The sequence below is a fragment of the Chrysemys picta genome, chromosome 1 (genome assembly GCF_011386835.1).
Source record: "Chrysemys picta bellii isolate R12L10 chromosome 1, ASM1138683v2, whole genome shotgun sequence".
NCBI classification, from domain to species: Eukaryota; Metazoa; Chordata; order Testudines; family Emydidae; genus Chrysemys; species Chrysemys picta.
This window is the reverse complement of record NC_088791.1, coordinates 327,305,941-327,323,937: the sequence shown is the minus strand read 5'-3', so window position 1 is coordinate 327,323,937 and position 17,997 is coordinate 327,305,941. Positions and strand designations below refer to the sequence as shown.

Genomic DNA, 17,997 nt, shown 5'->3' with positions numbered 1-17,997 from the left:
TTCAGAAGAGCAGACTAAACAGTGCGTATCTCTTCTTGAGTCTTTAATTTCTCCAATTTAGAAAACTTATTGTTTGATCATTTCTATCCCTAGAACTTTCTTTTTCTTTCTCTTTGTGTCTTTGCAGTGATATAAAGTTCCAAAATGGCTAATTCTGTTTAATCATTGTTGTGACGGGTTGGATCACAGAAACCCCCTTGGGAGCTGCCAACAGATGTGCAAAGACTACCCCTGCTTCTGTTTTCCCTGCCAGCTCAGGACTCCAGCACCCTGTCTTGCTGAGCCAGCCACTCCCGTCTGGCTCTAACACAGATCCAGGGTCTGAATCACTTGTCCCAAAGCTGCAAGTTTACCTGAAAACAGCTCACAGTAGTGTGCTTGTCTTTAGCACTCAGATGCCCAACTCCCAATGAGGTCTAAACCCAGATAAATCCGTTTTACCCTGTATAAAGCTTATGCAGGGCAAACTCATAAATTGTTCGCCCTCTATGACACTGATAGAGAGATATGCACAGTTGTTTGCTCCCCCAGGTATTAATACATACTCTGAGTGAATTACTAAATAGAAAGTGATTTTATTAAATACAGACAGTAGGATTTAAGTGGTTCAAAGTAGTAACAGACAGGACAAAGTAAGTCACCAAGCAAAATAAAATAAAATGCGCAAATCTATGTCTAATCAAACTAAATACAGATAATCTCACCCTCAGAGATGTTTCAGTAAGTTTTTCTCAGACTGGACACCTTCCAGGCCTGGGCACAATTCTTTCCCCTGGTACAGCTCTTGTTGCAGCTCAGGTGATAGCTAGGGGATTCTTCATGATGGCTCCTCTCCCTCTCTGTTCTCTTCCCCCCTTTATATATCTTTTGCATAAGGTGGGAACTCTTTGTCTCTCTGGGTTTCCACCCCCACCTCACTGGAAAAGCACCAGGTTAAAGATGGATTCCAGTTCAGGTGACATGATCACATGTCACTGCAAGACTTCATTACTCACTTGCCAGCACACACATATACAGGAAGACTCACAGGTAAATACAGCCATCTGCAGACAATGGGAGTCATCAAGATTCCAAACCATCATTAATGGTCCACACTTTACACAATTACAATAGGCCCTCAGAGTTACATTTTATATTTCTAGTTTTGGATACAAGAGTGGTACATTTATACAAATCAGATGATCATACTCAGTAGATTATAAGCTTTGTAATGATACCTTACAAGAGACCTTTTGCATGAAGCATATCCCAGTTACGTTACATTCACTTATTACCGTATTTTCTCTAAAACCATCTCAGTTACATTATATTGACTTATTATCAAGTTTTTATAAAACCATATAGACTGCACAACGTCACAATTGTGTTTTACATATTTCTACAAAAAATGTGTTCTTATCATAGTCAGTCACTGCTGTCTTGGAGGCAAAATACGCATCTTCCTCCACTGTTTTTAGAGGGGCCCTTCCTTGTCTACTTTCTATTGGACCTCAGATACATACCAACACGGTTTTCAAAGGACTAGACAGTTACATGATGGTGTACAGCATCTGTAGCTATATAAGCTAGGCTACATTTACAAGAGCAATCATTCCTAATGTTTCAAGGCATAAACTGATCAATTGCTTCCATTTAGGGTCTCAAAGAACTTTATGAACGCCAATGAATTAAGCCTCATATGAAGAGGGGAAAAAACTTAATTCTCAATTTTATAGCTGGGAAAACCTGAGGCACACAGAACTTAAGTCACTTATCAAAGGGCACACAGGAAATCAGTGGCAAAGCAGTGAACAGAAGCCTATGTTTTTTTCCTCAAATAGCAATGTAATATTACACAATTAAGTACATTATGGGAAGGTTATGTCTTCCTCTGAAGCAACTAATCTTGGTCACTGTTGGAAGCAGGATGCTGCTGGAATACATGAACATTGGTCTGTTCCAGTATTGCAAATCCCTATGTTCCTACAATGTTTATTACTGACAATAGAATGTGTGGGGATGCAAAGCCATCACTTGTGTGACAGCAATGAGGATGTTGTTACTGACTTTTAAACAAGTGAGGTTTGTGTGGTGAGCAGCTCACCGTATATCTTTGCTCCTCTGTGAGAAAAACATGACTCTGAAGCACTGACTTGTAGTTTCTAATAACATCTGAACTTAAACAAGGTTTGGAGGCTAAATGTGGGTGGCCCAGACTGGTAATGGATATGGAAATGTCACCAATAGGTCGCTGTTTTTTCAAATTCAGTCTAGCTTAGAGCTTACTGAATGTTCCTGACATCTGATAGTTGCTTTGAGATACCCTTGTGAAATGAATGTGAGGTCTCAGTCCGGTTCTTAGTAGTGGATAGGTGTCCAGATCTTAAAAATCATTATCACGATTAATGCTAATTGCCTATTGTTGAAATCAGTTGGATTTAATCTGAGCCTAGAAGAAGAATACTAGGTGTGTATCACTAGCATGATATCTATGTCACATATGAGATTATGAGAAAAATAAATTTTAGCATTCTGCATATCTCAATGTCTCCTTCATCCCATAAATGCTCAGGGTGACAGGAGTGACAGGTGCATACAGAAACAGATAAGATAATAAGGTCTCTGAAAAGTCATTTGGCTTGCAGGTAGCCAAAGAAGAGGAGTACATGTGTCAGGAAGCCACCTTGGCTCCTCCTGGCATACTAGTATCCTGGATCTGAATTGCTTTTTAATTTGTTAAGGCAGAAAAATTTGTAACAGTTGGACTACAACCAATATGCCTTTATATAGCGAGTGACTGATGGTTTCTGCTCAATAAACCATCTTTTGATGATGACAGTTTTGACAGCTGTTATCACTAAGCTTCCTTTTATGAAGTACATTACCGAGCACGTTGTGATGAAGCAGCTTGGGTAATATCTGGTGTTCTTGGCCTCTTTAGGTATAGTTTGAGGCTTGAGTATGGTATTTCATTAGTCTTCCTGGTTGATCTTCTTCTGTTAATAGAAGGACATCATAGAGTCTAAGGCCACAAGGGACCATTGTGATCATCTAGTTTGTTCTCCTGTATAGTGCAGACCATAGAAAATTCCCCAAAGAATTTAATAAGGCCCAAATGATTATTAAATAATAATAAGGCTCAAATCATTTCTAGGAACTTTTCTTTTCTCCAAGTGCATTTCAGAGTCTGAATGTAGCTATGGGTGAGCTTCAGCCTAGCAAGAAAAGTATAGTCCATTCAGAATGGAACATGCTTTATTTCAGTCTTTTATATAGAGTGCTGAGAGACGACACTAAGAAAATGAATAATAAATGCCTAATATAGACAGATATATTCTTACCATTTGACCTGTGGCACCTACGCTCCATTGTAATGCGCAGATATGCTCAATGCAAAGCATCTGGTTATCTTCTTGAGCACTTGCCGCACAAATTCTAGATTACATGTCCCCACTTTGGTCTGTATTGTAAATGTGTGGCCTGGGGCAGGTCAGCAGGTGGCTCATTGCCTCAGTTTCCCTTTTGGGTCCCCAGTAATTCTATTGAAGCATGACCTCTACTCCATCAACATAGTTTATTAACAAAACATAGTACAGATATATACATCGGAAGGATAAATACCAGGGAGGGAGAGTGGTTATTTAAGTTAAGCACCAATGTGGACACAAGAACAAATGGATATAAACTAGCCATCAACAAGTTTAGGCTTTTGTAGGGGTTCGGCTGGGGCTCGTCCACCTCCGGGGCGGCGGGGAACCAGGCTGCCTCACTACTTAGGTCAGGTGAGTCGGGGAATTAGCTTGGCTGTGCGGCAAACAGTCAGCAGCTCAGGCCCTCAGGCAGGGGCTGAGCGAATAGTTTAATATTACCAAGCCCAGGCCCTGGGGCAGGGCAGGGCAACAAACAGTCAGTAGCTCAGGCCCTCAGGGAGGGGCTGAGCAAACAATTCAATAACCGGCCCTGAGTCAGGGCGGGGCGACAAACAGTCAGGAGCTCAGGTCCTCAGGCAAAGCCTGAGCAAACAAATAAGTTTAGGAGGCCCAGGTCCTGGCTCCGAGCGGCCTGGGATAGGAGGAGACTGCCACCCATAAGGTGGGTGGCAGGGGGGGACACGCAGGCCCGCCCACTCCACTGCGTCCCAGCCCTGGGCACTAGCAGCGGCAGAAGACTCGCTGCTGCGTCAGTGGGGATCCTAGCTGCAACACACTGACATCGGCTCTGGGTGTGCTGCAGCCAGACTAGAGTCGGCTGCCCCAGGCTACTTCCTACCTCCTCCCTCTAGAGGTACCTGCATCTGGACGGAGTCTTCCAAGGAATCAAGCACCATGGGCTCCTCTGGGTACCCGGTGAGCGGTAGGCTTGGCAGCTCCTCTGGGTAACTTGCCACAGGCAGGTTTACCAGCTTCTCCGGCGTCTGGTTGGCATCTGGCCAGTCCTCGGGTCGGCCACAAACTGCATGAGTCTCCCAACCAGGAGCTAGGCCACAGGCGTCTGGCTTCTCCGGTGGCTGGGCCTCTAGTGAGCTCTGGGGTTGGGCTTTTGTACTTCTTGTCCTGCGCCCTGACCTCTGGGCGGCAGGCGCAAGCTCCACTGGCTCCGCCCACTTTGTCGTTTGGAGGGGCTCGTCCCCCTCCGGGGCGGCGGGGAACCAGGCTGCCTCACTACAGCTTTATATTAGGTGAAGGTTTCTAACCATCAGAGGAGTGAAGTTCTGGAACAACCTTCCAAAGGGATCAGTGGGGAAAAAAAACCTAACTGGCTTCAAGACTGAGCTTGATAAATTTATGGAGGGGATAGTACAATTGTCTGCAATGGCATGTAGCCAATCTGTGAGTGCTAGCAGCAAATATCTCCAATGGCCAATGATGGGACAGTAGATGGGGAGGTCTCTGAGTTACTACAGAGAATTCTTTCCCAGGTGTCTGGCTGGTCCGTGAATCTGAAAAGGTAACAGCTCCAGTAGGCCATATGTCCTGTATCCAGTGCTAACACCATTCCCATCAACCCAGCTGTCATAATAGTTACCAAATTAGTTATTATTTTAGATTTCTTAACTCCCATCTCAGGGATGCAAAAGGCTGATCCCACTCTATCAGTTTTTTCATCTTTAGATCTGTCAGTATATAGTCATCAATGGTGGCTCTGTTACTGTATTCACACTCGTACACTTTATCTGTTATATAGGATGACTCTTTCTTTCCCTTTATTTTATTATATAATTCTAAATCCACATCCAGAGGGACAATTTTCCCAGTATAATTTACTGCCCCACAATCATAATTTTAATCTCTCCTAGTTCTTCCTTTTCACTTAACTCTTTTACCCACATATTAACCCTAGGAGTATGAAGGAGTTTATTGGATTGGGCAAAATGTTGTCTGCCTTATTCCCAAGATTCCTTGTATATTTGTCCAGTTTTCTTATCTGCACTATTTCCCTTCACTTCAGCCCAAAGTGTCAGATCTGATATTTTCATTCTTAAATTTCTCCAGTAGCTACCTACATTACACCCAGAGGTGTCCTAAGAAATGCACTACCTGCAATTCATAGCTCTTGAGCTTGAACTGACTAACTTTTTAAGGTCCAATCCAGATGCAGAACTCAATGCTTGACACCCATAATCTATGACTGATCTTATTAACGCTCTATCTAACATCTAACAACAAGGACTTTCTTATCTGCTACCAGCAATACTTTTACGTAGATTAATCCTACCTTTACATTTGTTTATAATACTTCCTATATGGCCCTTCCACGTAAGTTTATTATCAAACCATATACTCCAAAATTTAAAACTGCGTGCACCTGTTCTCCATAAAGATATAAATATACCCATCTTTAATCTTTCTGCTAGTAAAGTTCATTCCCTTTGTTTTAGCCTCTCTGGGTCTCTTTCTCACCGGGTCTCCTATAGGCCCCAGGTGCTGCCCTGCCCACTTATTTGGCCCATCTGGGAGCACCTGAACTGGAACAGTGGAGCTGAGCCCAGTTTCATATAATGGATCAGCTACTCAGTTACAGGCCTGACCTCTAGACATACGCAAAACCCCAGGGGACTGTGTTCTTACTCAGTCCCCTAGCTCCCTTTGGAGACGATCACAGCCAAGGTTCCCATCAGGATCTAGGGCAACCAGATAGCAAGTGTGAAAAATTGGGACGGGGTGAGGGATAATAGATGCCTACATAAGAAAAAGCCCTGAATATAGCGACTGTCCCTTTAAAATTGGGACAGCTGGTCACCCTAGCACAAATCAAACTAGAAAATACCTTTAGAATAATATTTAATATTTACAGATAGTCATAAAACAAAAAGAAGAACAGGAGGACTTGTGGCACCTTAGAGACTAACAAATTCCTGTTCTTCTTTTTGCGGATACAGACTAACACGGCTGCTACTCTGAAACCTTTCATAAAACAAATGATCCCACGGTGGATAAGACAAACAAATAGTGATTTACATGAGCACATACACGTTACATTAAACACCTCTAATGCAGGAGAACTTGTAACAAAGAGATTACAGAAATACACTTAGCTTTTCTTACTTATGCTAGAGATCAAACAGGTCAGTTTCTTTCTCTGAGTGCTGGCACAAGCAGGGCTGACTTGTGCATAGAGACGGTCACCAGGCAGCAAAACCTTCAGTGACTGTTTATGTGAGCTGATCAGGATGGACGTTTTAGGCTTGTTAAGGTCAGTAGAACCCCTGGAGCTTGCACATGTCTGCTGGATTCTCTCTCTCACACTCTGAATACATGCTTGTGTAATCACTGATCTGCCTCTCTGACCCCTTTACGTGAGGGAATTGTTTGATCTCCTGGCTATACCAGTTCTTAATAACGACATCGCACTCGGAGTTGTCCGAGGACATAGAAACTGTCTTCAACAGCCATGTGGATTCCGACTATCTGAATCGAGGGGCTGCCATCTTCCCTTTGATGTCTGGTTGCCTGGCTCTAACAGACTATTCCTGAGCTGGGAGAAGAGCTGGTCAAATAAGCCACAAAGTAGTTGGTATATATTTTTGTGAATAAAAATGTTGGGTTTGGTTCACAGTCATGTACAGGGCCCTAATATTAATCATTCTCAAGTGTTTGAGTGGCTACTGGGAATTCATTTAAACTTCATGATTGCTGAAGGTTTCAGAAATATGCGTGTAATGCACTGGCTGTGGTGTGTGTGTGTGTGTGTGTGATTGTGCCTCCCTCTAATAGCTGGCCCCAGCAATTATAACAGCCTGTTGCATACTCACAGCTGAAGGAGTTACTCCTTCAGGTAAAATGGTAGAGCCTGTGGGTTTGGTGCTAAAAGACGTAGGTTTCATCCCCACTAGGGTTGCCAGCTCTCTAATCGCACAAACCCAAACACCCTTGCCCTGCCCCCTGCCCCGCCCCTTCTCCTAGGCCCCACCCGCACTCACTCCATCCCCCCTCCCTCTGTTGCTCATTCTCCCCCACCCTCACTCACTTTCACCAAGCTGGGGCAGGAAGTTGTGGTGCAGAGGAGGTGCGGGCTCTGGGAGGGAGTTTGGGTGCGGGGTGCAGGCTCTGGGCTGGGGCAGGGAGTTGGGGTGTGGGAGGCGCTTACCTCGGGTGGCTCCCGAAAGTGACCAGCAAATCCCTCTGGCAGCAGCTTTTAGGTGGGGGTGGAGGCAGGGAGGCTCCGTGCACTGACCCACCCGCAGGCACTAGCCCCGCAGCTCCCATTGGCCGCAGTTCCCGGCCAATGGGAACTGCAAAGTAGGCGCTCAGGGTGGGGGCAGCGTGCAGAGACCCCTTGCCCTGCCCCAGGGGCCTCAGGGACATGCTGGCTGCTTCCGGGAGCAGTGCGGGGCCAGGGCAGCCAGGGAGCCTGCCTTAGCCCCGTTGCGCCGCCAGACTTTTAGCACCTAAAATCTCCTGGTTTGGCTTCAATAGCTTCCAGGAGATAGAGCCTGATTCTGGGAGACTCACGGCGAGACTGGGAGGGTTGGCAACCCTACTCCCCACTAGTGACCACAGTGTCTGTATATTCATCAGAACATTAGAAGTGTGTTTTTTTCATCATCTCTTCTCCTCCTGTTTAAAAAGTTTCAATCATCCAATCAGGGAGCAGAAATGATACCATGTGACTTAAGTGACCAGTCCTAGTAGATTGCTCATGAATATCTGATAGGCTGAAATTTGTTTGCCTAAACTACTTGACAAATACATCTGAATAATGAATAAAGCGACAGAAATCAGGGTCAGCACAGGAATAATTTGCAAACAGAAGAAAAGGGTAAATTTGCAAAGAAATTGTATTCACAATGAATAATTTGCCCAGTTCCGACAGAGTCTAGGTTCCCTTGTTAACAGAGTTAACGTTTTTCCTACAGGCTCAGTAGAGTTTGTTAGTGATTGTTTTATCCTTCCTGCTTGCTGTAATGCAATGTAAGAGATTATAGTGTTTTATGAAGAGTTGTCTAATTAGTTATTGTTTCTTTACATGAGTTTCAAAGCAGCTTTTCCTTGAAAATGCTTTTCCAATAAGTTCTCCCAAGTTTCATGGTCACAGCTACACATACAAAGCAGTTCCCCTGTGCCAAAGCTCCTGCCTGACCCATATTCAAGATAGGCTTTTCCCTAACATCTCCCCTCTTTGCAACCGAACTCTTAGCAGCAAGCCGCCTGTTCACTTACTTTGCTTCCACTGCAGAAACTCATTTGAAGCAACAACATCTAACGAGGCAGCTCTTCATAATAGAGTGTAACCTGTTCCAGCCAGTTAATGTCTGGTTTCCTTGGGAGGTGGGGAGAAATAGCATTAAGTGGGAGGCTAGTTGGGGTAGAGTGGGTGCGGGGTGGTCAGGTGGCTGATGATTGGCTGTGTCAGAGCTGGAGTGATGGAGGAGGGTGAGTCTAGGAGCAGGAGCAGCCAGAAGCCAGAGCAGAGGGGTAGGCAAGAAACAGGAGAGTGGGAGTAGCAGATAGTAAAAGAGAAGCAGGCAGGCAGTAGTGAAGCAAGCAGCACTATGGGCATGTCTGGAGAGTTGAGTGGTGCAAGGAAAGGGGAATCAGTGGCTTAAAGTCAGGCGAGGGTCAGGCCAGCTGGCCTAGGAGAGGGCCTTCATGACAGCTTGTGTAGGGTGGGGCAGACACATGGACCTGCGTGAAGAGGAGAGGTGGGTGAAAGGAGCTGGTTGCTATCAGGTTCTGTCTGCGTAAACTCATGGCTGCAGCACTGTGGCTGTGAACCATTTGATCGCACACTGGCTGTGAAGCACTGCTGAAGTGCTAGGAACAAAGGCCTGAATTCTCAGTTACACTATGGCCCCTTAGTGTAACTGAGAATCAGGCTCAAAGGGTTTAATACACTAGAAGCACGTTCATACAGGTCACTCTACAGCAGCTGCACATTTCTCAGGACATGACAATAAGCAACGCATTTAAATTGTTAAATGTAGGGTAATCTGCAGTGCGTTTTCATGCAGTGAAAGGACAAAATTTACACAATTTAGCCAAAGAAAGCGCCGCATTTTATTTAATTTTTCAGCAGTTTTAAAATAAAAAGATTGCTGCAGTAAAAGGGACAGTAGTACTGTGCCCCTCATCTCTGATCATAGCCCCTTGCATACTTCACTGCATATGAAGGTGGAACTTTCGGAGCCACTTAAAGAATTTGGATGCATCCAAATCCTTTATTTGTGTTTGAAAACCTTGGCCAACCTGTGTATTTCTCTCATGCTTTTTATTTAAGAGAATATGCTTTAAAACATGATGGGCAAAAATTTCAAATATTGGTGCTTAAGTTGCACCCCCTAAAATACACCTGTTGCCTGAACATAACCAGCATTTATTTGTTCAAATGAGGGATCTGCATGCATATGTCAGGTGACAGCACGAGTGACCGGATACTTCTGTGTGCAAATTCCTAATGGGCACAGGGAAAAATGCCCATTTGTGTGATCAAATGCCGTAGTCAAAACATTTTTGAAAGAGGAAACAAAGGTTCCTCCTTTCACAAAACAGATCCAAAGTAACCTAACTTTACAGTTATGCAGTTTTGAAGAGCTTCTGATATATATGTAAAATATCTTAATACTTTTTGTCTTAAGCAGAAGAATCAGTGGCAACTGTAGGAATTAACCTTTGAAGTGGCCAATAAAATGACAAAGAATTCACTCCTGAAATCACAGATTTTAGCAATCACACGGATTTAGCATTTAGGGCTTGATCTCACACGCAGCACTTTGTGGATTCAGTGCTTGCTGTAGTACTGAGAATGATGCCATTTGGTGCCTTTCGGGGCTAGCTTCTCAGAAAAGCGTACACAAGAATGATCAGAAATGCAATTTAAAAAAAATTAAATACTGAGTATGAAAATGTTCTACACTAGGATGTTCATATCAGACTCCCCTGGAAGTGAGTCTGACATTTTTAGGAGGCTAGTTATTGACTAGTTGGTTGCTATATAACATGCCTTTGAAGTGTTGATTTTCAGTGGAGCATTGGCACTTTATAGACCACCACAGCCTACTACAGCACACACAGAAGTATGAGTGAAGGCTGGCTCCACAGAGGTTAAAGCAGGTTAGATACTGGCCAACTGCCTGCTACACAGGGCCTCCATGTGCTTCAAATATTGGAACTATTTAAGCAACATTGCTACTGCTAGGTCCTGAAAATACCGTTTCTGAGCCAGACCTTTAAATGACTGAAGACCAGTGCTTATGTACCAAAGTGATAGAAACAGACAGAGCATGACCTGAAGATGAGCTCTGTGTAAGCTCGAAAGCTTGTGTCTTTCACCAACGGAAGTTGGTCCAATAAAAGGTATTACCTCACTCACCTTGTCTCTCTAATATACTGGGACCAACACGGTTACAACGACACTGCAAACATAGACAGAGCACTGCCAGAGAATCCATTCCAGTTTTACACAGGGCCAGGACAGGGTTTGGGGAGTATTAATAAGCAACTTTAGACATCCAACCAGCGTGGATGAATTCAGTAAAGCTGATAAATCTTTATATTGGCAATGATTACATTCAGTCCAGATTCCCATATACAACAGTCAGCACTTCAAAGTGACATGCTTGCTACATAGGGCAGCACTTGCGGGGTAAGCAGTGAATTTTAATTGGAGAATGTTTGTGATTGAATGTTTATATATGCCAGGCACTCTTGAAAAGACAGCATCATGTTGCCAATACCAGAGATTTAGTCTGGGTACTTAGAGGAGACAAAAAAGAATCTTTGACCTCAAAAGTTCTAGATAATCCACCCCCCATCCAGATATCTTTATAAAATATTCTGGAGTTGTTCTGAAACTCCTGAACATCTTGGGGTCCCTCTCTCCCCACAAATACAGCACAACACATTATGATTATACGTGAATCCTCGCAGGTCTATGCTTGTCACTAGCATTCTTTGTAGGTGATTTACATTCCAGCAATATGTGTCTGAAAGGCAAGGAAGGAAAGAATGTCAAGTTAATTAAAGTTCCAGATGGATATCAGGCTTGCTACAGGAATCTTAGTAAGTTAAAATAAATGGCAAAAAAAAAAAACCCACAACCTCCTTGTGGAGAGAAATCAAAATGTAAAGGTGTTTTTCTTGCAAAAGAAGAGACTTGCAAGCCAAGAAAAGCTTTCTGCCTCATTACAACCCACAGATAACATGACCCTGAAACCTGTATGTCCATAGATGGGCTTTAATCCCTACATTTTGAAAAGTGACTTATGACTTTGGGTGCCTCAGTTATTGAGTGCCCACCCTCAGACACTTGCTTTTAAGAGGGTGGGTGCTAAGTATTATCTGAAAATCAGATATTTTTATGTAGCTCAAATTCAGTACCTGCAAATTGAGATTCCCCAAATCACTAGTCGCTTTTGAAAAGGTAGTCCTAAATAACCACAGCATCAGACCCTTTGTCCCCTCTCCATGTGGGAATAAATAGTGTTATGTTTTTTAAACGGGGCATTACTTTTCATTATTTGTCCAACTATTTAAAAAGTCCTTGAGATTTGCATCATTTGTTTACATATCTGATATTATACACTATCAGGACAATTTACTATGGTTCTGTCAAAAGTGGGGCTAAAATTATAGAGTCTGAAAAACTAGTAAAATAATATTTACTTTGTGATATCTTACATCAGATACTCACCTTTCTTTTCCTCATGCATGTGCCACATATGAATCCAATAAGTCCATTGATGACTTGAATAAAGCAAAGAACAGCTTCAATTGTACCAATCCCCAAGAGAAGAGAGAACAAGACAATATTCCACATAATAACGTTTTCAGGTTCTTTGCAAATGCTCCATGTTGTCTGATTAAACAAATAATTGTCTCTGTAAGTAGAAAAATAATTGACAACTTATTATGAAGAGTGATTCAAAAAGACTTCATCTGTTAAGAGCTGTATGTCAAAGATTGGGCCTGATTCTCTCCTTGGTATCTTTAGAAGTCATTTTCAAAGTGTAAAGTGAATGTTAAACTCTAACATAGTGGTCTGGTAGCATATTGTACCCACTTTGGAAAGGTGTAATTGACAACTTAAGGTGCAGGGCCATGGAGCATTAGGCTTGCATTACATGGCTGCTTGCATAAGATCCTGTGTTTTGTTTCAGGACAATTTTAATGGCAAAATACAGAAGTCCACAGAATATCAAAAATGTGCCCATAATCTGTTGCAATATCTCACCCAGTTTCATCAGAATTCTCCAGTCTACTTTGCAAGATGTTGTCAGCGTTCACTTGCAAAAAGCTAATGGAGAGATTTTTGCATTGCTTTTCAGAGGGATGTGGGAGAGGGCTCAATTTGGCAGATTTCCATCCAACTGTGTGATGTTTTAGCCATGTGACTCCCTTTGACTTTAATAGGAGTCAAGGCTCAAATCTCATACAGTCCCGTGAAAGTATTGCACAGCCATCACACAAGTCTGGTCAATAGCGCAACAGAAACAAAGCACCCATGTCCTCCAAAACTAAAGCAGGCAGCTTCCCAGAGAATGAGCCAGAGAACTTGGACCAAGTGAAGGACGGCTGGGGCCTGCTCGCTCAGAATAATGCAGATTCAGGATTTGATAGCGCAGAACATCAATTCGTTTAAGAAAAACCTAGATTTCCTGTTAGAAGAGTGCAAAAATTGGCCCTTGCAATTTGAAAGAGTCAGTACGTCATACTTACGTCAATGTGTCATTCCGGAAAGGGTAGATGTAGAGTCCATCACCAGTGTCACAAAGAGGCCCACTAATTAATCCCAAGGATGAGATGACCACACAATATACCCCTCCTGCAGCTCCCAGCGCAGCCAGCAGCACAGAGAGCAGCATCTGAAAGGGAGGAGACCCTGAACATCATCTCTGTGGATACAGAGTATTATGGACACCTCAGACTGTGAATGGAAAGGGAATCCCTCTTTATCTGTTTTGCACTTTAGGCAATAAATAATAACAACCGTAATTTGGGGCTTGCTTCACTGCGGCAGGAATTTGAAGTTGTTGAATCTTTCCAACTCTGGTGCAGCTACCCCCTGGGATGAAGAAAAGTGCAAATTGCATCCCACTTGCCTGCAGAGATGGATGAGGCCCAGATTTAGGAACATAGGACTGGATGGGTATGTCTACACTGCAGCTGGGAGCGTGCTTCCAGCCCAAGTAGATAGACTTGCACTAGCTCGAATAGCAGTGTGGATGTTGTGGCATAGGCAACGGCTCAGGCTAGAACCCACACTCAGACCAGGGGGCCAGGTGGGCTTGGACTCGTGTGGCTGGCCTGAGCTGCCACCCATGCTACTATTTTCAGCGTGCTAGCTCGAGCGGAGCTAGTGTGAGTCTGTCTACCTGGGGTGGGAGGCTCGCTCCCTTACTGTAAAGCGAGAAGAGTCCATCGTGATCATCTAGTCTGACCTCCTGCACATCACAGGCCACCGAACTTCACCCAGCCCCTCCTGTAATAGACCCAGAACCTCTGGCTGAGTTACTGAAGTCCTCGAATCATGATTTAAAGACTTCAAGTTACAGAGAACCCACCATTTACACTCATTTAAACCAGCAAGTGACCCATGCCCCAGGCTGCAGAGGAAGGCAAAACCTTCCTGGGTTCTTTCCTAATCTGACCTGAGGGAAAAGTCCATCCTCACCCCAGATATGGTGATCAGTTAGATCCTGAACATGTCGACAAAACCCCCCAGCCAGACCCTGGGCAAGAATTCTCTGTAGTAACTCAGAGACCTCCCCATCTAGTGTCCCATCATCGGCCGTTGGAGATATTTGCTGCTAGCAGTCGCAGGTTGACGACATGCCATTGCAGGCAATCATACCATCCCCTCCATAAATTTATCCAGCTCAATCTTGAAGCCAGTTAGTTTTTTTGCCCCCACTGCTCCCCTTGGAAGGCTATTTCAGAACATAAGAACAGCTATACTGGGTCAGACCAAAGGTCCATCTAGCCCAGTATCCTGTCTGCGGACAATGGCCAATGCCGAGTGCCCCAGAGGGAATGAACAGAACAGGTAATCATCAAGTGATCCATGCCCTATCGCCCATTCCCAGCTTCTGAAAATTTCACTCCTCTGCTAGTTAAAAATCTTTGTCTAATTTCAAGCCTAAACTTGTTGATGGCCAGTTTATATCCATTTGTTCTTGTGTCGATGTAACTCTGATAGACCCCGGTCATTGGCGGGTGGGATCCAATCTGGGACCTCTGAAGCAGGGATAGGGAACCTACACCTGCAGGCTGGATCCAGCCTGCTGCTTCATTTCATCCAGCCTGCTGCAAGTCTCCCCCTCCTGCACCCAAACTCCCTCCCAGACCCCGCACTCCCACCTGCCCCCCCCAACCCTCTGCCACAGGTTGGAACCCCACACACATCCAAACTCCCTCCTGGAGCCCGTACCCCGAACCTCCTCCTGCACCCCAACCCCCTGCCCCAGCCCTGATCCTGCTCTCGCACTCCAAACCCCTTGGCCCCAGCCCATAGCTTCCTCCTACACCCTAAACCCCTCATCCCCAGCCCCACCCCAGAGCCCTTACCCCCAGTTGGTGTCCTTACCCAATTCTGCACCCCAACCCACTGCCCTAGCCCAGAGCCCCCTCTTCCACGCTGAACCCCTCATTTCTGGCCTCACCCCGGAGCCTAGGGGAAGCCTCGAGCCTCTGTGCCCTCCCGTGGGGCTGGAGTCATGAGCGCCAGCTCACCGTGTTGCGGAGAGAAGCCCCGAGCCTCTGAGCCTCCCCTCAAGGCTGTGTGTAGCCCACGACTGACTTTTTCTGTGGCTCGATGACCCCTTATAGAAAAAAGGTTCCCCACCCCTGCACTAAAGCTTAGTGCATGAACCTCTACTGGAGAGGTCTACAATCTGGGGGTGCGCCCCCTAGGGGAGTGCAGAGTAATGTTCCGGGCTGTGTGGCTGGGGCTCGGACCAGCCCCCACAGGGGGGCAGGGAGGGAGCACTGCCCAGCTCCACTTCTGTCTCTGGCCCTGTGCCCAGGGTCCCGGCTGCTGGCCCCTTGCTCGGGGATCTGCTCCTGGCCATGGCTACTGGTCCTGTGCCCAGGTTCCTAGCTGCCTGCTCCATGTCTGGGGTCCTGCGTGCTGGCCCCGTGCCCAGGGATTGGCTCCCAGCCATGGCTATCGGCTCTGTGCCCAGGGTCCCGGCTGCCCATCCTGCGCCTGGGGCTCTGTGCCCAGCTTCGGCTGCAGGCCTTGGCCTCTGGACAAGGGTCAGCTCCGCGCCGAGGGTCCACTCCAACCCCCAGCTTTGGCCCCAGCCTTGGCCCACTTACCCCTGCCCACGTCCCCACTTTCCCAGAGCCATGGCCACGCTCCCGCCTCCATGGGGTGTGTGAGGACAGGGGTAAGAGGGGACGTGAGGTAAAAAGTTTGGGGACCACTGCTCTACTGCATGAGTTAAAAACTCCTAGCCAAGGCTGTAGCAGACTCATTAATCTCTAGGTGATCTAGGTGCCACTAGAGGGGCAGAGAGCACCACACCCAAGAGGCATGGGTTATATCAACATTAGCACTTAAATAATTCCTCTCCCTCCCAGGTATTTATCTCTCTGATGTATTTCGAGAGGAATCATATCTCTACTCAGCCTTCATTTTATTAGGCTAAACAAGCCAAGCTTTTCTCATAAGGTAGGTTTTCCATTCCTCTGATCATCCTAGTAGCCCTTCTCTGTGCCTGTTCCAGTTTGAATTCATCTTTCTTAAACATGGCATACCAGAACTGCACACAGCATTCCAGATGAGGTCTCACCAGTGACTTTTTTTAATGGCAATAACACTTCCCTATCTCTACTGGAAATACTTCACCTGATGCACCCTAGGATTGCATTAGCCTTTTTCATGGCTGCATCACATTGGCGGCTCATAGTTGTCCTGGGATCAACCACCACACCCAGGTCTTTCCTCTCTTCTGTTGCATCCAACTGATATGAGGCCAGCTTATAGCAGAAATATTCACTGTAGTCTTTAAGTGCATGACCTAGTACTTTGCACTATTAAATTTCAAGGTCCTCCAAATCTTCTGGTATGATATTCTGGTTCTCTTTCGTATTGGCTATATCTCCCAACTTTCTGTCATCTGCACATTTTATTAGCACACTCCCACTTTTTGTGCCACGGTCATGAATGAAAATGTTAAATGATTGGTCCCCAAACCAATCCCTGAGGAACTTCACTAGTAACCTCCCTCCAGCCTGACAGTTCACCTTTCAGTATGACCCACTGTAGGCTGTAATGTCAAACTAATGGGCCTGTAATTTCCAAAATCACTTTTTTCCCTTCCTTAAAAATAGGTACTATATTAGCAATTCACCAGTCATAGAGTATGACCCCCAAATTTATGGATTCATACCTGAAGGGACCTCCTTGGTCATCGAGTCCAGTCTCCTGCTTTTTCAGGCAACCCCATCAGATAATCCCAATCATAAATTTATCAAGCTCTATTTTAGAACTAATTACATTGTTTCCCCCACTATTCCTATTGGGGGGCTGTTCCAGAACCTCCCTCCTCTGATGGTTAGAAACCTATTTCTAATTTCTAGCCTAAATTTATTCATGGTAAGTTTATACCCATTTGTTCTAGTGCTAGTGTAACCCACACCCCTTCTGGGTGTGGTGTTCTGTCCCATCTAGTGCCACCAAGACCACTTACAGAGCAATTAATGAGTCTGCTCTCAGCCTTAGCTAAGAGCCAGTTGCTTTTAGCTCATGCGGTAGAGGCTCATGCTTTAAACTCCTAGAGGCCCCTGGTTCGATCCCACCCACCAATGACCAGCATTACATTAGCACTGTCCTTTAGCTCAAGTAGTTCTTCTCCTTCCCTGGTGTTTACTCCTTGATGGCTTTAATTGTCTGGGGTTCCATAGCAGATCCGCCAGTGGTGGCAGCCCATAAGACTGATTCACTGCATCTCCTGGGTTCCCTCAGCCAGCCACTTTTAATAATCTAAAAGTATCTGGTTGCTGTTTGTATATGGAAAACTTTTATAAGTGGTGCTACCCGTGGTGCCTTTAATTAGGGTTGCCTAATACTTCCTGCTATAAGATGCAGTTTTGGTTGCTTATAACTTTGCCAAACTTTAACCATTTAGGATAAAAATTTTCATGTGGGGTGTCTGGCTCAGCCTGGATTTATTTATTAGAAAGCTTTGGATAAAATGGTTCAGCCAATTCCAGGAACAACATTAGGGAAAATACATTGTTTTTCCACCATGACTGAGCATACTCCATGCTGGGGCTGAAGGGCTGAGCAGGAATTTCCCTGCAGCTGCCCCTCTGAGCTACTGGGGGCTGCTGTGGTGCCACCAGGAAGATTGTCTGTCCAGTGATCTTAATGCTCCAGTTGCACTGGTGGTGGAGGAGAAGAAAGTAGCTTTGTGGTGGAGACTTACAAAAGCTGGGGAGGGAGATGAAGACTAAGACAGGAAGGGGCAGAAAGGGAAGGGTCTTTAGCCACTAGAGAACTCTCCAGTTCAGAACATGGAATCGAACCTGGGATTCCTGAGTTTCAATGTTCTCTGCTGTCAGCAAATATCTGTAA

General features: G+C 45.2%; 1 protein-coding gene across 2 annotated transcripts in view; it reads right to left on the bottom strand.

The window, feature by feature from the left end:
- Positions 1 to 6,243: 6,243 nt before the first annotated feature.
- LOC101948534 (transmembrane 4 L6 family member 1-like) overlaps positions 6,244 to 17,997 on the bottom strand; it is a 31,812-nt gene continuing 20,058 nt past the window's right edge. For both annotated transcript variants that reach the window (XM_024110877.3, XM_005309144.4), the window contains exons 4-6: positions 13,134 to 13,279; positions 12,109 to 12,295; positions 6,244 to 11,401 (exon numbers count right to left, since the gene is read on the bottom strand). In XM_024110877.3, the coding sequence (XP_023966645.1) occupies positions 11,381 to 11,401; positions 12,109 to 12,295; positions 13,134 to 13,279 (354 nt within the window). In that variant the 3' untranslated portion in view covers positions 6,244 to 11,380. The remainder of the gene's footprint in view (positions 11,402 to 12,108; positions 12,296 to 13,133; positions 13,280 to 17,997) is intronic.